Here is a 23,407-nt window from a genome sequence, read left to right as displayed (position 1 = left end):
ATATTCATCTAAAGCAGCGCATCTTAGCCCCTTGCTATATTGAAAATGTTTGCTAATATCCCGGTTTGCTATCTACGCTCATAGCAGAGTATTTGATCTCCCCGATGCTTTCATTAGTTTAATGTAGTGTGTGACTATTACTTTTTCGTATACCGGGGTATCATTTGTAGTAAGATAGCTATAAAAAAAAACCCTCCAAGCCGCCCTGAAAGATGGCTCAAAAATGTAGGTCATCAGCAACAGCTTTCCATTTGGAGCGAAAGTTGTTTGGATGACGTATTTTGATTTTTCTGTGTGTGTGTGTGTGTGTATTGCTGCTCTTTCATGAAATGTCCTGCGCACGCTGGAAATTACATTGTTTCGGGAAACAATTACGAGACTGCGAACGCCTCTCTCTCCCGCTGGTCTGCGGGGAACATCTTGAGAACGGCCCCGTGTATAGAGGCGTAATTAGCGCGAATGACCATTAGGCCGGGGAGACAGCTGGACCATGTGGACACAACCGCGAGGATGCGGAATTTGGGTTAAATTTTAGAAACGTCTGCGCACAAAATGGGGGAAAAAAAAAAATAAAAAAATAAGGGGGAAAAAAAAGGGGGGAAAGTGCGTTTTTCGGTGAAATAAGGAGCGTTTCCCTGCCGGGGGAAAAGCGACACGGTGGCTGGGGGTTGCAGAGCGGAGCCTCCCCAAGTTTGCCCCGCGGGGCCGCCCGCTCCCGGTGCCCCCCCCCCGCCGTGTGTCCCCCCCCCCCCGGTGTCCCCGGGGGTGGCGGCGGATCCGCGCGCCGCGGGATCCAGTCCGCGTTTTGCGGGTGCGCGGGGCGCGGAGGGGGGCGATGGCTGCCGGGGCTCGCCCGCCCGTGCCATGCTGGGCCGGCGCGGCGCGGCCGGGCGTGCGCCTACCCATATCCGGGCTGGGGAGGAAAGGAGGAAAAAAAAAAAAAAAAGAGAGAGAGAGAGAGAGAAAAAAAAAAGTTTCGTTTAAACCCGAACTCGCGCACACACACACACAAAAAAAAAACTTTCAACGTGAAATCGCGGAGCGGGAACGGGCGCGGGGCGCTGTGACCGGGGCCACGCGTGGCGCTGCCAGGCCCCGCTCCGACCCCCTCTTTCTGAGGGCGGCGGCCCAGCTTTTGTCATTTTTATTATTATTTTCCATTTTTAAATTTTTTTTTAAACTTTTTATTCTACCCCCCCCGCCCCCCCCCCCGCCGGTGTGCCGGGTCCCCCAGCCCCGCGATGTCGCGCTGATCATGGCCGCGCAAGTGGCAGCGGCCCCGGCGGGCGCCGCCAAGGGCACGGCGCCGAGCCTGCCCGCCGAGCGGGGGCCGGGGGGCGCCGGCAGCAGCCCCGCGGGGGCTCCCGGGGCTCCCGGCGGCGTGAATAATGTAGAGCAGCACGTCCCGCACCACCGGCAGCGGCACGGCGAGCCGCCGGACATGGCCAATAACGCCGCTCCCGCCGCCGGGAACGGGGACGGCTCCGCCGCCGCCGCCTCCGCCTCGGAGCCGGCTGCGAAGGAAGGTGGAAGCTCCTCGGCGCTGCCTCCGCGCTCCTCGCCGCCTTCCTCCTCCTCCTCCTCCTCCTCCAACCCGGGCCCGGCCATGGAGACGGGGCTGCTCCCCAACCACAAGCTGAAGAGCGTCGGAGGCGATCACCCCGCCGCGCCGCCCCAGCACCACCACCACCACCACCACCGTGCCCAGCACCCGCAGCACCATGCCCACCACCACCACCGTGCCCACCACCCGCACCACCACCACCACCAGCACCACCACCACCACCGCCCGCCGCAGCAGCAGCAGCAGCAGCAGCAGCAGCAGCAGCAGCAGCTAAATCAATTCCCGCCGCCGCCGCCGCCGCAGCAGCCGCCGCCTCAGCACCATCCCGTGCAGAATAACAACAGCAGCCTCGGCGGCGGCGGCGGCGGCGGCAGCAACAACAACGGCGGTGGCGGTGGCGGCGCTGCTCAGCCCAGTGCAGACATGGAGCAGCAGCAACATGGAGGAAAAGACAGTGTTTTGGGCGCTCAGGCCGAGCCCCCGCAGCAGCCGCAGCAACTGCTGAATAAAGGCGCCGACGAGGAGGAGATGCCCGGCAAAATGGGCGAGCCCATCGGCGGCCGCTACGACCACCCCGGCTTGGGACCCCTGGGCGGACAGCAGCAGCCCCAGCAGCCGCCCCCGAGCGCTGGGAGCGGCGGCGGCGGCGGCCTCGGCGGCGGCGGCGGTGGGAGCGGGGGAGGCGGCGGCGGCCCCTCCGCGGTGGGTGTCTCGGAGTTCAATAGCTATTATGGCAACGCTGCCCCTGCCCCTGCCAGCAGCGCTACGGCGAGCCGCGCCGGGCCTTGCTTTGATCAACATGGCGGACAACAAAGCCCCGGGATGGGGATAATGCACCCCGCGGCGGCCCCCAACAGCATGGACCCCCTGCAGAACTCGCACGAAGGGTACCCCAACAGCCAGTACAACCACTACCCGGCCTACGCCCGCGGCCCCGGCGGCCCCGGCGGCGGCGGCGGCGCGGGCGGCGGCGGCGCGGGAGCCGTGGCGGCGGCGGCGGCGGCGGCGGCGGCCGCCGGGGCAGGCGGCGGAGGAGGCGGCGGAGGAGGAGGCGGCGGCGGAGGCTACGGGGGCTCGGCGGCCGGCTACGGGGTGCTGAGCTCCCCGCGGCAGCCGGGCGGCGGCATGATGATGGGCCCCGGCGGCGGGGCCGGCCTCGGCAAGGCTGCTGCCGGCGCGGCGGCGGCGGCGGCCGGCGGCTTCGCGCGGTTCTCCGGGCAGAACCAGCACCCGTCCGGGGCCACCCCTACCTTGAACCAGCTGCTCACGTCCCCCAGCCCCATGATGCGGAGCTACGGCGGCAGCTACCCCGACTACAGCAGCCCCAGCGCCCCGCCGCCGCCGCAGCCCCAGCCCCAGGCAGCGGCGGCCGCCCCGGGCAGCCAGCAGGCAGCGGCGGGCATGGGCATGGGCAAGGACATGGGCGCCCAGTACGGGGCGGCCAACCCGGCCTGGGCAGCGGCGCAACAAAGAAATCACCCGGCCATGAGCCCCGGCAGCACCGGGCAGACCATCAGCAGGACACAGGTAACCAGCCCCCCGCGCTCGATCCGCCGCGGCTCCGTGCCGAGCTCTCAGTTTCTTTATCCCTCACTTTCCTGCCCCCCTCCCACCCTTTTCCCTCTTTCTTTTCTTTATTTATTTTTTTCTTTCTTTTTCTTTTATTCCCCCCCCCCCCCCCCCCCACTCCTGCGGGGCCGAGCCTGCCGCTCGCAGCCTCCCCAGCGCGGGTGAGCGGCGCGCAGCGCACCGCCCCGCCGAGGCTGGAGGGAGGCAGCGGGGAGCCGCTTTCGCCGCCGAAATTGGGCTGTTGGCGAACCCGGTTCATTATTTTTTCCCTCCACTCCGAAATAGCGACGGACAGGCGCGGGGCCCGGCGGAGGAGCGGCTCGGGACGAGGGGGGGGATTTTTGTCAGAGCTCCCGCAGGATGATCCTCATTATCTTCCAGCAGGGCTTTTTTTTTTTTCCTTTTTTTTTTTTTTTTTTTTTCTGTTGTTGTTTTCCTCGTTTCTCTCTGTGTAGCCTGGTATTTTTCGTTTATTTATTTATTTTTTCCCCATTTATTTATTTATTTATTGGATTTTTAAAATAAATTTATTTATTTATTTATTTATTTTTTGCACGGAACGAGTTGCGCGCTCCCCTAGCACAATTAGTTTCGTCCCCGGCCGACTCGCCGCGTCGCAAAGCCCACTAAAAGCAGCCGGATCCCCCCTTTTATATATATATAAAATATATTTTTAATTTATTTTTTTCCTTGTTTTTTTTTTTTTTTTTTCCCCAACCCCCCCATCGCACACCCCTCCTCTATCTCTGTGTGTGTGCGTGTGTGCGCCTGAGTCACCGCGCTCGTGTGGCGCCCCGCCGCCGCGCTCGGCTGCCCCGAAAACCGCCTTCTTCTCCCCAAAACCCCTCGGCAGCCCGAGCCGGGCCTCCCCAAGCCCTGGGCGGCCGGAGCGGGGCGCGGACAGGCCGCCGGCGGCCGCTCCCTGTCCCGGCGGGGCTCCTGCCCCGGGGGGGCGGCGAATTGGGGGGGGGAGGGGGGGGGCACCCCGAAGTGGGGGGGCGTCCGAGCGGCCGCCGTGTCCGTGCGGGGGTCGCGGGGAGCCGTGCGCGGCGGCGGCCGGGTGTCGCTGCTCGGCGAGGCTGGGAATTTGAATTGTGGAGGTAAACGGGCTGCAACCGTCTCCAGACAGCTGCCTCCGAGCTGACATCCAATCTGCCGCCTGATTGGCTCCCCGCTCGCCATTGGGCACTCGGCGCCGCCGATGTAAATAGCAGCGCCCGCACCCGCACCCCGCTGACGGGACGGGGCCTGACGGGACGGGGACGGGCCCCGCTGGCCGGGCCCCGCTGGTGTCCCGTCCCCCCCCCCTCCCCCGCTGATCCCCTCCCGGTGGTCCCCCTCCGGGTGTGACGGAGCCGGGAGCCTCAAGCCGTGCCCTCCGAAAACCGATTTGTAACGTCGCGGGCTGTGGATGTTACGCAAGGGGCTAGGTTTCTGTATAAACCAACAGAAATACCATCCCTAACGTTAACTTCGCTTGTGTGAGCCCGGTGCCTAACCGAACGCAACCTCGTCCGCACGTAGCTGCAGCCCTGGAGTGAGAAAACAGCACGTATTGCACGAGGAAGGCAAAAAGGAGTCGTCCTGTCAGGCACCGCGTCTCTGGAGAACCCAGATAGTTTGGGGGGACCGGGACGGAACCGTGGCCACGACGCTGCAAGAAGCACCCGGAGTTGTTGATCTCGTTGTTTTTGTACACAAGCATGAGATTACGCTTGAATTCTCAGTAGGAGAGTGAATCGTGTTAAATGGAGTAGGGCATTAGAATTTTATGGCTTGCTTTTCCCTTCAACGAGATCTTTCTGTTAAATCTTTCAATAGCTTTTAGCAGTGAGGACTAGCAGGAGCAAATGCAGGTGGATGCTTTTGGGGTCCTCAGACAGCTGGATCTTTCTATAAAGTATGTTCTTCAGTGAGCAAAACCTGGAGAAAACGTTGGATGATATTACAACTGGTGTATTAATCCTAAAAAATAGTCATAGAAACCTTGGACAGGCTGCCTGTGTGTGTTTGCCTACTTCCAATGGAGCACTCCTGTCATGTTTTATAGATTTTATTCCACTTCCACAAAGTATGATTTTTTTTTGTGAATGTTAATTTTTACCTTTTTAAAATTTGCAATGATAAATGGGGTCACTGGAAGCCATCAGATAATAAGGCTTCATGTGCATACCCTTTCATAATTAATCCAAAAATTCTGCATTGTTTGCTTGATTTAAACACAGGTGGTTCACAATTCATGCCTTTGAAAGCTGGGAAAATTGTAGTCCGATAGAGATGGCACATACTACTTCAGAGTGCTATTTCTCATGGCAGAAATTGTTAAAAGTATTTTATTTTTATTGGCGTGAGAGTAAATTCATTATGTCCTCAGTATGACCCTTAGAAATGCTTTCTTGTATTTATGGGTTTATGTCCTCTCTCACAGGTTTCTTTGTTGTTTTTTTGTGTGTGTATTTTTTTTTTGTGGTACCGTAAGAAATAGGATGCAGCCTAGAAAGAACGGTCTTGCAAGGGCACTATTCTTTGATGTTTTTATTTTTATTTTTTTCCTCAAAATAATTGTAATAAAGGCAACTCATCAGTGTTCTTTATAATAAGATTTTTCCATCTAAGTAGTAAGCGGTCGAGATAAGATTTTCTTAGATTTTAGTTAATATTTTTAATGTAGAAAATGGGTTGTATAAAATAAAAAATAAATACTTGCTGTTAGCTTACAGAACACGATTATTTCTGTACATTGTCTTCTGTTTTTCATTCCCAAGTGGCCACCTCCAGGTATGTTGTAGCAGTAAGTAGAGAAATTGATTGCTTTTTGAAAGAGTGAAAGGGAATATTCAGTCCAGCATTCGAACGTAAGGCTTCTCTCCTTTTTTTTTTTTGTTGATAATCACCTGTGCGTATGCTGTGTATATGTGTATACACACATTAGAATACACTCACTTGTCATGTGTCTTTGCAAAGCAGATGATGATTGGCCCCATGCCTATAGAAACTATTGTGCTGTGAACAGAAAAAAAAAGGGGGGGGGGGGACTGTCAGTAGGCTACAGCATCTGAGATACTTGCTCGGAAATTCTTGCCTCAGCGTGGGCAATTTTTGTAAATGTTCAGGACTGTGGCGTCCCACTCTGCGCTGAATTCTGTGTTTGTCCAGCCTTTTAAATTATTTAAGGAAATTTTGCTTCAGTTTCATTTAGTGTCCTTACCCAGCAGTGAGATGAGATCTGTAAGCTCGAAAAAGAGGCCTCTTGTTTCCGAAGAAACACACGTTTTCAAAGCAGATGGATCTTGCTCATGCTGATATGTTGATGCGATTGTGGAGGAGTTTTGTGATGCTAGTACAGTACCTTGTCACTCAGTTATTTTGATTATCGACGAATTCCTTGGCAGTGTACAAATACTGAACGTCCTGAGGCTCCTTTTATTCCACGGCTCCGATTTGCACTGCAGCAGCTTAACACGTTAGGTGGCCTATCTGTGCGCTGTACGTACGTCTTTCTCCTTTGTGCACGTGCGTAAGGTTTACGAACACCTTACACGCAGAGAGAGAACTTGGGTCTTTCCAGGAGCACCCACGTAACACAGGGTGCTGACCTGGTGTTAGAAAAAAATCCGTCGAGCTGCTCTCAGTCTGTGTGCGTGTGGATCAGTCGTCTGTTTTGCAACAGAGAAACTCGGAGTGTGCCCCATTCTGCAGCTTTTTGTGCCGGATAGGTTGCCTTTACCGGGAGTTCTGGCTAAGTTGGGGCTGCGGAGTCCTGACCTGTGTCTGAAGGCCATTAAACAGCTGTTAGTGTGGCAAATAGATTCTTGATGTCTCAGCGGGAGAATAAAATACATTTTTCCCTGTGCATTTTCGAATAAACAGCCTACTATTCACATAGCTTCTATTTAGAAGCTGCAAATAGCAGTATTCTCAGTTAGTAGCATCTATATATATATTATGACTATGTATTTGACACTTTGTGGTTTGGTGTTAGTTATTGGTTTCTGTAGCATCGCTTATGTGCCTACATGTTGAACAGCAGGACCCTGTCTGCAGGGTACAGCGAAGAAGGAGAGATGCAGACCCGTCCGCTGTATTACCACCTCCATCGTGTTACAATTCCACCAGCGAGTAGTCAATTAGCGTCTTTCTGGCATTCTGATCCAAATCTGGGGGGAGGAAGCACTAATGCATTAATCCGTCACTAAATTTTCTAGTCACATGTGTGACATAAAATTTTTGAAATTACTGAGCACGGTCTGTTGGGTGATGCTGTTTCCTTCTGAAATAGTATCTTAACTTAAAACTAGATGAAAGTCATGCCATGAAAACAAGCCTTAGCTACTGATAGATGTGTTTCTTTTTCACATTGTGTCTCAAATATTTCATCATCGGTATTTTGAGATTCCCATTGCTAGCATGAGGACGACAGTAGTTTATTTATCATTATGTCCTTAAGATTGTACCTGTGTCCTAGCGAGTTACATTTCATTACTTTTTCAAAATGTGCCGTTTATCAGGAGGCTTTGAAGATTCTCTGTGGATATGTAAAGCAGTGTTGCCTCACTTGCTGTGCATGCACGCTCAAGGCTTCAGAATTTCAGTAGCATGTGTTTGTGGTAGGCTAGCTAGCTGGAATGTATTTTAGAATTGTGATTATTAAGGTACTTGGGAAAAAAAAAAACTTTTTCTTTCAATTTTGGGGCTATTTGCATAGTGCTAAATACATGTTTTGGTAGGATTGAATGAGGACTTTAATTAAACTTAAATTAAAAGTATACCTTAGTGGTTTTCGAATTTGTTTTGAAAACTGGTAATAGAAAAGTGGTATCAAGAAGCATTGTTCCTGTATTGCAGAGAAAAGCAAATAAATTTAAAACTTGAAAATCTTGTGGAGCCAATCGTATTGGAGTAAAATTTATTTTAGAGAAGCCTTGCCTGTTATTAAATGTAAATATTATATTTTGGTAAAACTGAAGGGTTTCTGTGCATCAGGTGCAGATTTTGGTGTTCTGATCATAAGGCTACCTTCTGAATTTCTCTGATATATTCCTGTTACCCGTTCACACTCTGTTTTACATGCAAATGCTCACGTGCTGGCACAGTAATGCAGCGGTTGAGTTGCAGGTGGGCCAGAGGATTGCTTTTGTTTTTCTTCCAGTTCTGGGACTGTGGCATTTAGTGGCCACCAGGAACACGTTACCTCTGGAAAGGCCACATCCACCCAGGATGGTATTCTGCAGCCGTCAAGGAATCCTTAGGGATCAAATTATCCCAAGATACCTTTGTAATTTGCGAACAGCGCATTTTGGGGACGGTGGACGAGTGATGCTCCAAGACCTACTTTTAGCTAACTTTGCTCTCTCAACAGCAGCGTTTGCGCCGCACAGAATCCCGCCCGCGTTCCTCGCACTGCAGCCCGCCACGGTTCCCTCTGTTGTGCAGGGTGGGGACACAGCCACGTAACGCGTACCTGCAGGCAGGCATGCCTTGGCACAACTGGAAGCGCGCTTCTCTCGGGAATAAATACGGCCTCGGTGCCATAAACATTAGCTTTTGAATAAATCCAGTCTTACTGTGATTACATTGTGCTCTGGGAGAATGTGAGTGTTACAGGCATCCATTTACTTTCTCTGTTCAGGCAGCTGAAAAGGCAAGTGGCTGAATGAAACGAGGGATTTGTCTGTTGTGGCAGCGCAGCATAGGCACCCTTTAAACCAAAGGCACCATCACCTGAAATTCAAGTATTCCTCGTGCCATTTTGTGATTATGTACTCAGTGTCATCCATATAAAGCCACTGGGTTTCTTGCAGAAATTAAGCTCTGAGGAGAACTGGGCTGAACAAGTGTCCAGGAGCTCAGCTGGTGCTGCAGAGCGTGCTTCCTGATGAATGTGGTGTAAGGAGTGCAAGCACATGCTGGGGGGTGCGGGGGGCATGCGCAGACTTCCCTTGCCACCAAGTCCCGTCGTTTTATCTGGCAGACAAATCATCTTCATTTTTTAAAGTGGACAAATTTGATCCAGAACACAGCGAGGCGTAATGAACACAAAGCGCAAGAAAATTACAAGCGACTTTTCAGTTTAGAGCCGCACTTTATCATAGGCGCTGCCTATATTCCTACTGGGAGAATGACGAGAAGCTGAGTCAAGGTGTCCTTCCGTCCCAGGCTGTGTACCTTTCTCTTTTTAAACAGAAATCCTGCTAATGGTGTCTGTGGAAAAAGCTTGGAGGAATCTGGTTTCAGTTTCAATGCTTTCTTGTGGGGGGGTAACAGCAAGCATCAGTCTTACACCCCTTCGATTCTGAACTTTGAGAAAAGGCATTTTTTTGTGTGTGTACAAATCACAGTTACTGTATCTTGCTTAAAGATTGCTTTTCAGATGAGAATTGTTCTTACAGCGAGTATAAAGTACCCTTTAGCAAGCCCTGTATTCCCTATATAGCTTCGTCTGAAGGCACCTGCAACTATTTAGAAAATTGTCTGATGTAAGATCATTATCCTGATGCTATTATCAAAATGTTTCATTTATATGTTTATTAAAACTGATGCGGAATCTGTGTAAAAGTTTTCAGCGTGCACGGTTTGAAAGAGTGCTGATATATAGTGCATTTATGCTCCAAGTGCGGTGGGAATGTTAATTCTCTAATAACCACCAAGCCAAGTTGTGAGGCTGCTGAATTTCTGAATGGGCAGCAGCTCATCTGTGGGTGCACAGCAGAGTTTGGTGGTTCTGCAGCACGTGCGAGGAATTGCTTTCAGTACAGAGCTATCAGCGTTTGATCTGCTTTCATATCACTGCTTGCATTTGAGTCATGGTGAGCCTGGTAAATCTGTCAGGAGGACTGAGCATGTTTAGAGGTGTGTAATCTATTTATTCCTTTCCTTTCTTCAATTTCAGCAACTATTAGTTAATCTTTCGCACCTGGGTTTGCCAAATTGCCCAACAGTGTTCTGCCTTAAAGAGTTCGCTGCTGGCCTGCCTCTGCCCTGCTTTGGAGTCCTCTCAGGTTCACAGGGGCATGGGGTTTAGGCGCGTGAGCTGGTGGTTGTTTGTGGAGATGCTCCTGTGAGCCGCAGGCCCTCTCACCCTCCTGCCTGTGGGGCTGTATCCCTGTTTTCCCCATGGCCTCCCCCTGCCATCCCCATTGGCCTTTTTCTGACTACTGGAGCTGCTGGTGAGGGGGAAGGAGTTTTCTGCTATTTTTTTCTGCTGTTAAAAAAATAAATAAATTAGGTATATGTGGGGTTTTTGATTGTTACTTCTTTCCTTTAGCATGTTTGCTCAGAAAACAAACAAGCAAACAAAAAAAAAAAAACACAAACAAGAAGTTTAGGAAAATTCTTGTGTAAAACTACTAGTAGGAGCTTGTAAGCTGTTACTTTAAACTGTTACACTTTTTCCTTAAGAGCTTTCCTTGGAATTTATTTTAGGTGTCTGCTTACTGAACAATAATTCTGTAGCTGGTTATTGTTGAATGACAGTGGGTTTTTTACCTATATTAGCTACAAAATGGTTTATACTCTGTGAAGTTATTGTATCGAGTTGCTTGCCCTTTGAAGACCATGTGGCCAGGTTTGCTGTTGAGGCTGTGCAGTTAGGTTCGGGCAGCCAATTGCTTCCCTGACTAATAGCTGCTGTGGCAAAACCCTTTCTGCTTAGCTTCTCATTGGGGTGGTAGTGACTGCTCTGGCAACACAGCAGCCTCCAGGCGCAGTCTCTCAGGGGTCTGCAGCTATGGCTGCTGTGATACAGGTGGGTGCCTGAGACTGGCACCAGGTAGGCTCCTTCCACGGCATGGCTTTGGTCACATCTTCAAAATGTGAAGTAATCTGTGATGTGCAAGGTGTGGAGGGCTTTCTTACTGTAGCCAGCTGTATAGGGGACTGTGCTTTCCCAGAAAGTCCTGAAAATTAAGCTGCCTTTTTTTTTTTTCTTCTTTTTGAGTAAAGAAGGAGAATTGATTTAGAAAATCCCAAAAGGAAACCCTGTTTTAAAACATAGTTGTAGTCATGTGTACCATTCCCAGTGCGGACATGCTTAAATTCACAGATTGATTGAAATGGAATAGTGTCTCTTTTGCACAAGCAGTGAATTCAGCCGTGGCAAGTAAATTACGTGACTTCAGAAAAATGGTATTAAGTAGAGGTTTGGTGCGGGAATTCTGCATAGCTGCCTGCTGACTGCATGATCTAAAGATAGCTGCTTTGACTGGAGGATACCTCAGTTTCCCTCTGTAGAGATAAGGATAATATTTGCCTTTTTTAATTGTTTGGGATCAGAGTGCTGTTTCAATATACAGTGCCAAGGAAAATAATTAGGCAGCCTAAGTACTTGCTATGTGTGAAGGTATTCAGTCTGTGTTGTACCTTCCTTTTTCTCTCTCTTTCTCCTTTTTATTTATTTATTTTTGATTTGGATGGGATCTGAGCTGAGGTGTTCCCAACACTGATCATATTATTTGGCTAGATTGTCAGACTTTGTTGTTTGTAAGCAGGGTGCTGAAACATCGGCGCTGAAAATTACTTCTGAAAGCAAAAGGACAGGATTTGTAGTTCTTAAATTTTATTCTTTTAAAGTTAAAAATAAAGATAAGGAGGTTTGTTTTGACAGCATCAAAGGAATCTGCTGGTTTATTTGCAGCCTTTGATTTGGGCAGAATGTAAGGAGTTCTGTTGTGTGTGCGTAGCAATTTATGCCGTGAATATTTTGGATATTCTCTGTTGATATGAAACATTAGTATCGATGGCTGGCTTTCAGGCATGATTTATGGAAAATAATTGTGCTTCCATGACTGACTCCTTTGCGTCTCACCGTTCCTTAGCCACTTGAAGTCCCCACGTCCACAAAAACAAGGGTGGCCCTCAGGGGTGCCGCGGTTTCGGCGCACTTTGTGAGGGGGCGATGGCAGATTTGGCTGTCTGAAGAGCAGGAGGACAGCGGTGGGGGTCGGGAGGTGCTGCTGTGGGGTACCTGCGGGGCTGCGGGCAGGGGATCAGGACCAGGGTGCAGCACCCCACAGCCCTTGTGGGGCCGGCCTCGCTGGCCTCCTCACAGAGAGGCGGGGCGCCGGGCCGGGCCGCGGGGCCGATTCTGAGCGTGGTGTTGGTAGCGCCTGTGAAAGTTTCGCACATGAAGCAAACTAGTTAGCTTGTGCGGCGTCACATGATCAAAATATTTTCCCCCTCGCCGCTGCCAGCAGCTATCTATTGCTTTTCAACAACCTCGCTGGCCGGGCGGCGCGCCAGGACGCCGGGACGGCCCCGTGCGTGCGCGGCTCCCTCCTCCCTGCCCCCTCACTGCCTCCTCCTCCTCTTCTTCCTCCTCTTCCTCCTCATCCGGGCAGCTTCGTCCCGGGACCTCCCCGCTCCCGGCCCGGCCGGGTTTGCAGCCCTGCTTTGCAGCCCTGCCCTGCTGCATCCCCTCCCATCCCCGGGCGCCACCGGGGGCAGCCCCCCGGCCCGGCCCGGCCCGGAGGGGTTTTCCTCCTCACAGACTCCAAGACCTACCTTTTCGGTGATATTTGGGGAATTTTTAACTTTCTGTGGAACGCTTTTTTTGTTGTTGAGCATGTGGTATGCAAATACAGGGGGAATAGAGTACTACAGAGCATTTTGTTGTGGTTCTTTTAAGTATTAAAAACACATTTTGCTTTTCTAATAAACCCCATAACCAGGCCTTTTAATGTTTTGATATAAATAGCAATTACACTAACTGAGATTCAACCACAAAGAAAAAGAAAACGCTTAAAATCATTCAGAAGAGAAATTCCCAACTTAATTGAGTTCTTCCTTTAAGAAGAGGGGCTGGTGAGGCAGCATCTGGAGCGAGCTGCCCTGTATTGGAGAGTCACTTTTGTGGCGTTCTCAATGTGTATGGATGCCAATATTTTTAAAAATAAATAAAAAAATATTATTATTAGTGTGGGACCTGAGTGCTGCAACAGTCCAAGGTGTCAGGGGTTTCGTGTACGAATGCTGTTGGCAATTGGAGCACTCCTTGGACGAACTGCAACTCCCTGTAAATTTTAGGCATTTTGCTTGGTTGTCACGTGTTGGAGCAGTGTTCAGGGGTTCGACTGAATGTGAGGAACTCGCCAAATGCAGTGCTTTTTGAGCAAACTGTCTGCCCCCAGAAGGTTCCGCATTGCCCCCATTCCTCCTCGTAATTCTTCAAAGCTCCCTTCCCTAGGAAGCATCCCTGTTGGGAGGGAGGTCAGAGGGGGCCTGAGTGCACTGTTACTCCAGCAGGGTGTGGGCAGCGTCATGGCACTGGATGCCCTCTTCTCTCCTTTTTCTGAAGAAGCTAACACTTATATGCCAGCTCTGTTATGGGATGTGGTTGCTCAAGCCTTTTCCTCTGCTTTTTCTCCTGCAGGGAGAGCGAAATGTGGTTGTCAAGTACTTGCTTCTGTCTCATTTCTTTCCTCAGCAGAGCTCTGCTACTTTCTTTTATCCAAACACTGTGATCTTTTTTGTTCCTTTGTCTTGTGTGATACTTTGTTTTCCTTCTTTAAAATTTCATGTTATCTCCAAATTCATCTTTCTCACTTTCCAACTCATTGGAGTGATGGAAAAGCCATCCATATTATCTTCTGCCATTTTAGAGTTGTGTGAAAGCGAGCAGTGTGACCACATATCCAGGGAGAAGATAGCTTTTGAGTGACCCCGGTATCCATCACTGCCTCCGACTTGCGTTTGCTCCTCTCTGTCCTCCAAGAAATCTTTGCACAAAAATGGGTAGGGAATGAATGACGGCGGGGAGAGTGAGCTCACTAGACAGCCGCCTGCGTAGGCAGCTCTCCTGGCAAGAGGTTAAGTTGGGTTTGAAAAAACAAAACCCCAAATCCTAATAGGATTAGAAGGAGTCATAAAAGTAGCTACCTGGGGGTGATGGTGCCATTTTTTTCAGGTTCCTCTAAAGCTGATGCTCTTATGTAATAGTGGACAGAGGGAAAAGAGGGAAACAAACAAAGGAGACAAAAGACAAAATGTAAATGTGACATGGACAGTCTTTCTTTTCCCCTGACATGGCAGTTGTAGTTAAAAATCTGTTTGCCCAAAAGATATCTGAAAACGTCAGCGTGAAAACTGAAGTGTGGTGTTGCACCACATGTAGAAAGTGTAGAAAAGACAGGACCTGAGGAGAGGGGAAAAACGTTTTGCATCCAGTTGTTTATGTTTAGTGAATGTGATGTGCTAGAAGCAGTCTGTGCAGTTTTATAGTACCTAATATTTCATTTCAGAATTTCTTATAATTCTTTTCATAAGATTGGGGTGTGGAGGGAAGCACGCTGCCATTAATGTTTGGTTGTTATTACACCATACTGTGTTTTCTTTGGGGATGTTTGTTTAAGACGGTGAATGAAACCTGTTTAAAAGTTAGTTAAGGTGCTATCATTCTTCTAGGAAAATATCTTAGCAGTTCAAATAAGAACAAAGGCCCATTTCTCCTTGCATGGTGACTTCTAAATTCTGCTTTGCTTCTAAAAGGACTGAGACGTGTCTCTGCAAAAATTCTTGTTCCTTAGAGAAATCTCAGGCTTGCCTGTGATAGTTACTGGTCTTTTAGCTTTAAAAAAAGCAAGCGTCTGACTCATCCTGTTTGTTCCTTCTCTCTGCTCCAATTCAACTTTTTTCTTTTCTTTGGGTTGATGTCTTCGCTTGAGGAGATGGAGAAAGAAAGTAGATGCTTCTTGTTAAAGGCTACAGCTGGTCATGGTATCATAACAGAAGAGTCAAATAATTATGATTTCTGATCACTCTTTTTTTTTTTTTTTTACCTTCTTAAAGTCCTTGAGCACATAGATTTGACTTATTTTAGCAAGTTTTCTCAGCCGGAGTGCCAGGAATACGGAGAAATGTAGTTTTCTTTTTAGAAATGGGGTTATCTTAGGTGCTTATCTTGGGGCTTCTTAGATGGAAGGAGACAGCATTTTTTCCCGCAATTTATATCTGATACAGACCATTCAGTGACATGTTTTGCCTATTCCTCTGATATCCTGTGGATATTCCTCTGAAAGGCAGCTTATTATTCTTTTTGACTTCTGAGGGTCAGGAGCTGAAACTAAGAAAAAATTATCAGGAGAAAGGTTGAAACACGTAAATGTACAGGACAATATGTATTGAACTAAACAGGCATGTGCCTTTTGTGTAGCCATCAAGTCAGAATTTCTTTGGGAAGAACTCAAGTCAACTCAAAGGTGTGGTTTGTTTTCCCTGCTTGTTTGTATTTCTCTGTAGCTGCTTCTTAACACTGCTTGGGCACTCTATCATAGAACTGTGTTGCTAAAAGATCTTGCACCTTGTAGTGAGGTTCATGGGCATATGAAGGTGGTCCAAGACTTTACCTCTGTCAAAAAGACCGGTCCCATCCTTTTATCAACTCCCTGCTGCTTCCCTTCTGTCCTAAGGTGAGCCTCATCAGCTCGATGATTTGTGTGAAGACAAATCCCACGAAACAAAACCCATGAACGATTACCTTTCAGGTCAGCCATTGAGCTGATCTGACTTGCGACATGGTTTTGCAGGGCCAGGGCAAGCTCCCCCCAGGGTGGGGGTCAGGGCAGGACATCCTCTCTGGATGGTGCTACAGACCTGAGTCAGCTTATGCTCCTCGTGAGACTGCATCTTGAGCGTAAAAGTACTCTGTGTATAAAGACGGATGTTTTAATTTCTCGATGCTTCTCTGGAGCAGGGAATCAAAGTTACTTCTCTTAAATAGAACAGAAACTGAGGCACAGAGTGAAAAGAGACTTTCTTTCCTCCCCCCCAAAGATGGTAATTACAGAGAATGCACTGGTTGCAGTGGCTGAATAGGCATTCAGTATCTTCAAAAAAAAAAAAAAAAAAAAAAACCACAAACAAAACCCCAACAAAAACTATCTTCCAAGGGTGGGACTCATCTGACCATATGTATTGCAGGCATTTATACCTGATCTTATTGTGTGGGCTTGTCTTTGGTGTAAAGAAATAGTCATTTCTTGGTGTGAATCATCTCAACCTGAAGCAGGCACCTAATACAGGTCTAATGAGTCATGCTCCTAAAGCTCCACATTTTCTCACTCACTGTAAAGAAAGTCTAAGCTGATAAGTTCAGGTGTTGATGCCAAAGGGGAGGTGAAGTTAATTCCTTCCACTGTTTGTAAAATTTTCAAATCATAGAGGTAAATGAATCCAAATTTGTTTGGAGTTGTGGAGTAACCTGTCTCATTACCTTGGTATAACATTAGAACTAAGGGTTTTAATAGCCATTTCTTGTTAAGCTTAAGACGCATTGTTCTTTTTTTTTGTATGCCTGTTCAGAGATTTTCCTGCCGTTGCTTTTGTTATACATTAATTTTTTTTCCATGTAAGAACTATCAGTGTTTCTTTTCAAGAGTATTTGTAGACACAAAGCATTCTGTCACGTCTGAAAATATTGGGATGAATTTTCATAGCACTTGACCTAAACATTTAGGTTTGCAATTTCTGTGCATAGATACAAGCTTTTGATTTGGAATTGGGGCAGTGATTTTGTCCTGCAGGTATTGCTCCACAGTCCATTGAAAAACTGCATGTGTTGCTGGTGCTCAAGCTAAATGGACCCATCCTTGCCATAGCTGCCCACAGTGATGCTCCTGCTGCTCTCCAGCCCTCCTGTCAGTGATCTTGGTTCTGTGGGGTGACAAAAACGTGCATGTAGTGAGTCCCTTATTGGTTCACAGGGGCTGTGCTTTTGGTGCAAGAAGGGAGGGAGCCCACCTGCGAAGTGGAGAGGTGCCACTGAGGGAGCCTGTCTATGTGGGAACAAACGAGTCGCCTACTGGGGATGTGATCCAGAACCAAAATTAAGGAACCTGGTGTAATTCAGAGGGATAACGTTCTTCAGAAGTACAAAAGAAAACATGGGGGTGACTATTCTGCAAAGAGCTCTTTCATTTTTAATGCATTAAAAAAAAAGTTGAAAAAACAGTTAAAAAAACAGTTTTTGTAAAAGGGGTTTACCCGTACTTCTTACAAAATGGTTACCATAATCCTTAATTATCTCTAGGGTCACTTAACCTTTCTTAGCAGAGTGTTTAAAATACCCAACCTGAAGTATTATGCCATTAATAATTTCACTGACATCTCTGTGGCAAGGTTTCTTTTCTTTCTACTTTTCGGAGGCTGGCGTAATGGGTATTTCTGCTTGCTCCCTTTTTAAGGGATCTTTCTCATAAACAGTGTCAATTTAGTCGGGTTAAGCTTAGGTTTTTTGAGCTCTATATCCTCTGAAAAGTTGCATGTTTTCAAAAGAGTCTGAGGAGCCTTTTGTAGTTTTAGAGTTTGAAGTTCAACTAGTGGCATGGTTTTTAGATGTACTTCCCCCACCCCCCCAGTGTGTATGAGGGTGGAAGGAGGAAGCACGGCTTCCTCAAGGTTGGCTGAAATGTTTCAACTTCTGTAGCAAATGAGGTGAGAATGAAATTGTCAAAAGGATAGAAACTAAATTATTGAAGCACTGACTGTTTTAAAGTAGCTGCAATATACTGTAAAAGGCGAGAGTCTTTTGTCAAGTGTGTAAACAGCATCCTATTCTTTCCTTGAACCTGGTTTCTCACCACTTGCTTTATATTACGGGAGCCTAAATCAGTGCGGGAGCTATCACAGCCATTCTCAAAGTGTTGGTTTATGATGCTTCCACCGGAAGAATAATCTGTTACCATATAGGATAGTAGAGAGAGAAAAGCATTTGCAAGGAAGATTAATTGAAGTAATTCATCACTTTAAAATGAAGAAGGTTCATCAGACAAAAATAAAAGCGAAGTGTTTCATGTGCCTCCATTGGAATTTGATAACCATTTGTTTTGCTAGAAAATGTATGTGGACTGGGCGCCTAGTGCTTGTCTACAGGAGGAAATTTACCAGTACAACTATGTGCTATGATTATATGCTATAATTATACCAATATAACTCCCTATGGAGATACTCTTATACCAGAATAAGAGTTTTCGTGGTCTATCTTATTCTGCTTCCAAAGCACGTAGGCTTAAGTGGAAAAGGGTACTCTTACACCGGAGCAAGCTTCCACACTGAGTTAGTTATATTGGTATAATTATGCATTTTTTTCCTTCAGTGTAGACAAGTCCCTAGTGTCTTTTCAGCTTTGAACTTTAGTTAAGAATTTCTTGGTTGTGATAAGTGTCTAAGCATTTTCATAGTACATTTTCATAATGGGGCTTGGGTATTTAAACCAATTACTTAGGCCAATTAACATGTTCCTAGGTTGCAGATAACAATAAGATATAAAAAGAGATCAAAATTCATGTTCCTAGCTGCTTGGATATACCTGCATGTTTTTTCCCCTCTCTCTGGTTTTGCAAGTACTCAGTGTACAATGCAACAGGTGGAATAGTCTGTAGCTGTATAATAAATCTGGCTGGACACTCTTTGTCTCCTGTTTCTCATTATTCCTTGCGTTTTGTTGTGCTGTTTCTAATTGCACACATCTCAGAGGAGCACAGAAAGAGGCTTCCTTGATGAAGTTGAAAAAAATGCTTCCAAAAACATGAGTTGTTTGGAGAATTACTGAAATCTAATGACTTACACACAAGGCAGGACCATAACTGACTTGCTAGGCACCAGTTGTGCAACAAGCAGCTCAAACTGGATGCAGAGGGAAGGCAAGGTGTAGGTGCAGGTCTCTTCTGGTGCGTGGTGCAGTCAGCGGAAGGCTGGTGATGTCCAGAAGATGTTTGGTGTGGGTGATCTCTCTGGCCTGGTATGGTCAGAAGTGGGTAGCTAGACCTGGGTGTCAAAGGGATCAGCGCCTTGATGTTGGCCACCTACTCCGGTTCTCTTCTGCCCATATCTCCTGTGGTGCCTAGAACACAGTGCACTCATCCTCACCTTCACGCCTCCCCAAAAACAAATTGCTAAATGCTTCTCATTTTAGCAGTTTCCACAAACATCAACATCAATTCCTTAGTAACAGTTTTTATCTATCTTTTTTACTTCTTACTAAACTGTTTTGAAAATGCCTTTTTTTTTTGTCCCCTTGCTTTTTTATCAATATTTTTAGTATGTCTGTAACGTTATAATTTCCATGTTGTTTCATTATGCCAGAAGTTGAGGATTATGACTTCAAATGAAAAGCAAATTGCAGAAACAGGAGAAACCTTAAAATAAAAAAGATGATGTAGTAATATCCAAAACGTAGAAGAGCAAGGCTGGAAGGGACATCAAGAGGTCATTTAATCCATCCCTCTGCTCTGAGGCAGGATAAGTTGGGCATAAAGCATTCATGACGGATGTTGCTGTATCCTGATTTACTGTAGTAGTAAACCATTGAGCAAAAAGGAATGCTGAAAGTTATTTATACATATGCTTCCTCCCCCCCCCCCCAAAAAAAAAAAAAAAAAAAATCAACAACCTTTTTGCAAGATAGAATTAGTGAGAGCATATGGTGGTTCATACAGGATTACTTTAAGTATCTGGGTTGTTTCTGGAAACTTAATGCTTTCTGTCAAAATAGTCTAATTATGTTTGTGCAGTGTTGAGTATAATACCCATTTCTAAAATTAACTGGTAGTCTGTTTTTCAGGTATATTTATTCCTGAAATTATTCTTTTTCTGTGTTGCCTTTGTAACGAGTGTCTTATCTTCTTGGGCATTGGGAGATTTAGTTTAAGAATGCATAGCATTTCCTTTTCATATTTGACAGTATTTCTGGTGTGTAATCAGTTTTGGTTTTCCTTTTTTATTTAGTTTCTTTTCCTGTGTGAAAGAACTGAGCAAAAAAACTAGGGGTGGGAGTGTAAAGGGAGAAGGGGAAGAATGTACTCAAGAAATCATAGTAGCTGGCAGAAGAGCCGGGTTTAGCTATAATGCCAGGTTAGATATGAAGTGAATAACGTGGCTTTAAGAAAAGTTTTTTTTTCTTTGAAGAATAAAGGGAACGTACGTTTCAGAGCCTTACACGTGGTATCTGCATCTCTCTAATTCTAAAATGAAGTTTGCAAATGAGTGTCAGATGAATAACATCTTTCTAAATTGAACAATACCTAAAATCGGAATTGCAGATACCCTGTTGCTAAAATGAGTCTTTGGGCTTGTTTGCTCTATTCTGCCTTTTAGTTATATCAGCTGAGAAACATCTGTCTTTGCTGCTAAATGACCTCTTCTGGCTAGGCCAAGTGATTCTGGCAGAATGAACTGTCTCCAGCCCTCATCAGCAGCAGGAGGAGGCTGCTGTAAGTTGCAGCCTTGGAGAAGGGAGAAAGATGAGATGTAAATACGCTCAAGTTGCTGTTTGCCACAGAAATAGCTTACTCAGGCATACAGGAAAGATTCCCCGTACCTGGACTGCCTCAGTGATTTTGAAGGCTGTCATTTCCTTGTCTTTCCTCCCATTTAATTTGGTTGTTGACTTTTAACTCTGCTCTAGATTTGGTGACTTTTAGGAAGCTGGGAATGCTGTATTTTGGGCTGTGGCCAAGAGGGACTCCTAGGCCCTGGGTGTCCTCTCCGGCAAATAACGGAGTTTGTCTGAAGTGCTTTTAGGAAATGTGTGCTGGTGTTTTCACATGATGGCTAATGTGGGCTCTCTTAAGGACTGGGAAACAAGAGATGGGCTCAGAAGTGGAAAGAAGCCAAGAGTTCCCAGGCAGACTAAATCTGAAAGTAGTGATCCCTACTGCGAGAGGGGAGGAAATCCTATGGTTACGGTATATTCAGGTTTCCTGTTAACTGGTCTCTTGGATGAGAAATACTGAAGAACTGGGTCAGCTTTCCTGCTTTTATACTTCTCAAACCAGATACTTGCATGCTGTTTATTAATTTTAAATGCTGCAATATTAAAAGAAAATTACAATCATATAGCGAACATATCTTTGTAAACTGAAGGTTCTTGATAGTATCTATGGTAAAAACAAACTCTTAATTATAAACATCCAGGATAACTTATTGCAGAGGTGTTTCTGCACTTACCATACGCGGATGTTATGTGCACGTATTTCTTTGTGCTGAGGTGCTCTAGATGCTCTCATAGGCTGCTTGTGGTTGTGGAAGAATTTCTCCCTTTTGGAGACTATGAGAAGAGGAACGAGGACCTGGCAGCTTTCGCCTGTTCCAAGTGAGAAGCAGGTGAAGTCACTAGGGTTAAACCAGAGTTTCGTCTGTTTCAAATCCAGGTCAGATTTTTTTTCCCGAGTAAGCCATAGGGAACTTTGTATTAATATGCAAATAAATTTTTAGAGGTCTATTCTGGACAGCTGTCTGGGAGTCCTTCCCAAACCTCTAAATTTATAAGTTTGTTTAAAACCTGTGAATATTGGAGCTGATAATCTTTTTTTTTAAATCAGCAAAGCTTTTAATATTTTTGCTACCATTATTTATTTTGCTTACAAAGTATGTTTGTACAAATACATGTGTTGATCTAAAGAGCTTTTTCTCTTGAAGAAATCAAAGTTTAAGTCTGTGAATAGATCCCTTAATACTTGGAGTTGTTGACTCGCTATGCGTGCCTCTCGGTAGGGCTGCTACATGCTAAGTGCACTCATCACTCTGTTCAGAATTACCCTGTTGCAGGCTGTTCTTGCCACTGCCTTCAAAGGGAAATTTACAACTCCTGTAATATTTGTCCTTTTAATTCTAAAATCCAGATGAAGCATAATCCCAGGAGTGTTGTTCCACTGTTGCAATGTAATCTTTTTCAGATGATACATGATTTAGTTGGAAACAAATTAGCAGCTATGCATGCCTAAAGAAAGCAATTTAATAAACAAGATTTTTGTAAGACCTAATCAGAATTGTAAAATGATACTTGGGAATCAGTTACATTATACAAAGGAGCTGGTGCGAACGTAGGCATGTGTGTGAATTGATGGTTTCCAATCACATTGTTCTCTCAAGTACTACAGAAGCTTTGACCTTCAGCCTACTGTTTCTTCTGATTTATTTCTTAACTTAAATATTTTCGATCAATAATGAAAAATTCTAGTCATAACTGTAGTTTGTTCTGGTGATTGATTTTAATTTTTTGTAAGCCACTGAAAAAAGCTATTTCCTTTTCTAATGCTTTAAATCACCTGCTGCTGGTAAATTTTTTTTGTTTTGTTCCATTGCAGAAAGTTAGTTTTGTGGTCCTGAGAGTGTCTGTGTTGATGAGGAAGGTCACTTATAACTGCAGAAGAGTCACAGGCAGCTACTCCATGGAAATGTGTTGCTCCAGCTCCACAGCAAGGGTGTCTAGCCCCAGACTCAGGTTTACCTCTGTCTGTTTGACCCTTGGACTGAGCTGTTGGTATGCTTCAAGCTGGGACAGCGGGTTTTTTATGACGTCCAACCAACGTGATACAAAACTACTGTGGCATGAAAGTTCTTAAAAACAGTAAAAAAAAAAAAAAAAAAAAAGCCAGTTAGTTTCCAGGTAACTATTAATATTTTGTGCTATTTACAACCAAGTTTTTTTCAGTCTCTGCAGGAAACAGTTTTAACATAGAAAATATGTTACAAGAGGAACAGTTTCTTGGCAGTTGGAGAAGTGACAGGGCTTCTGTTGTAGATCTGAATTTGCCTTCCAATTATCCTGATCCTAAATATATCCTTTAGGAATTTTGTGTGTATTGGCTCTGGCTAGGGGCTTTCCCCTGTTTTCTTACTTAATTAAAACCATTTCTTCCATAATGGGGGGGGACGGGGGCGGGGGGAAGTTCAGGCTAAAGAGAGAAAAAGCTAGTTTAATGAGTAAGCTACCTGCTAAGAGGCAAGAAACTGATGAATACAGCAAGTCAGTGCTCTACACTTCTTTTTTAACATCCCAGTCTATCACGGTGTGAGTAGGGTAACTGATTTTTCTCCTTTGTGTGATCTTCTCTTCCTGGTGTGTCAGAGGAATATAGCTCTCTGGCAACCATTTCTCAGTGGGGGCAGAACTTTGTGAACTTCCCTTAGCTGCAATCTCACATTACTGCTACGAGCAAGGAAAACAACTTACTGCTTTGTTTGCCTGGTGGAGTTGTCCATTCTGTTATCCTTCTATGCCTCTTTATCCCAGTAGCCTATCTATTTTGCATGTGTGTTTTTTTTTCCTTCTGATTTTAATCATCGTGAACTCGGAGACCTGCAAAAAGAGATGAAAATTGCATCAGTCTGCTCGTACCAAAGCAACCTGTGCTGTGCGCACGCAGGGAATGACAGGGCACTTGGCAGAGAGCAGTGTCAGGGGGAGAGCAGGAGCTTGGGGGTGGGGAGCTGTGTTTTCTGGAATGCCCCCTAGATTCGCGTGTGATCGGGACTCTGGCTGATCCTGGAATTGCGTCTGAT

At 46.3% G+C, this 23,407-nt stretch overlaps 1 protein-coding gene across 7 annotated transcripts in view; it reads left to right on the top strand.

The window, feature by feature from the left end:
• Window positions 1–1,355: 1,355 nt before the first annotated feature.
• ARID1B (AT-rich interaction domain 1B) overlaps window positions 1,356–23,407 on the top strand; it is a 325,904-nt gene continuing 303,852 nt past the window's right edge. For 4 of the 7 annotated variants that reach the window (XM_040553589.1, XM_040553591.1, XM_040553588.1 and 1 more), the window contains exon 1: window positions 1,356–3,091. In XM_040553589.1, coding sequence (XP_040409523.1) covers window positions 1,442–3,091 — 1,650 coding nt within the window. In that variant the 5' untranslated portion in view covers window positions 1,356–1,441. The remainder of the gene's footprint in view (window positions 3,092–23,407) is intronic. The other 3 variants (XM_040553586.1, XM_040553584.1, XM_040553583.1) reach the window with 1 other exon arrangement.

This window comes from Cygnus olor, chromosome 3 (genome assembly GCF_009769625.2).
Source record: "Cygnus olor isolate bCygOlo1 chromosome 3, bCygOlo1.pri.v2, whole genome shotgun sequence".
Classification (NCBI taxonomy): Eukaryota; Metazoa; Chordata; class Aves; order Anseriformes; family Anatidae; genus Cygnus; species Cygnus olor.
Note: the sequence above shows the minus strand (reverse complement) of the source record. Positions and strands in the feature narration are given on the sequence as shown.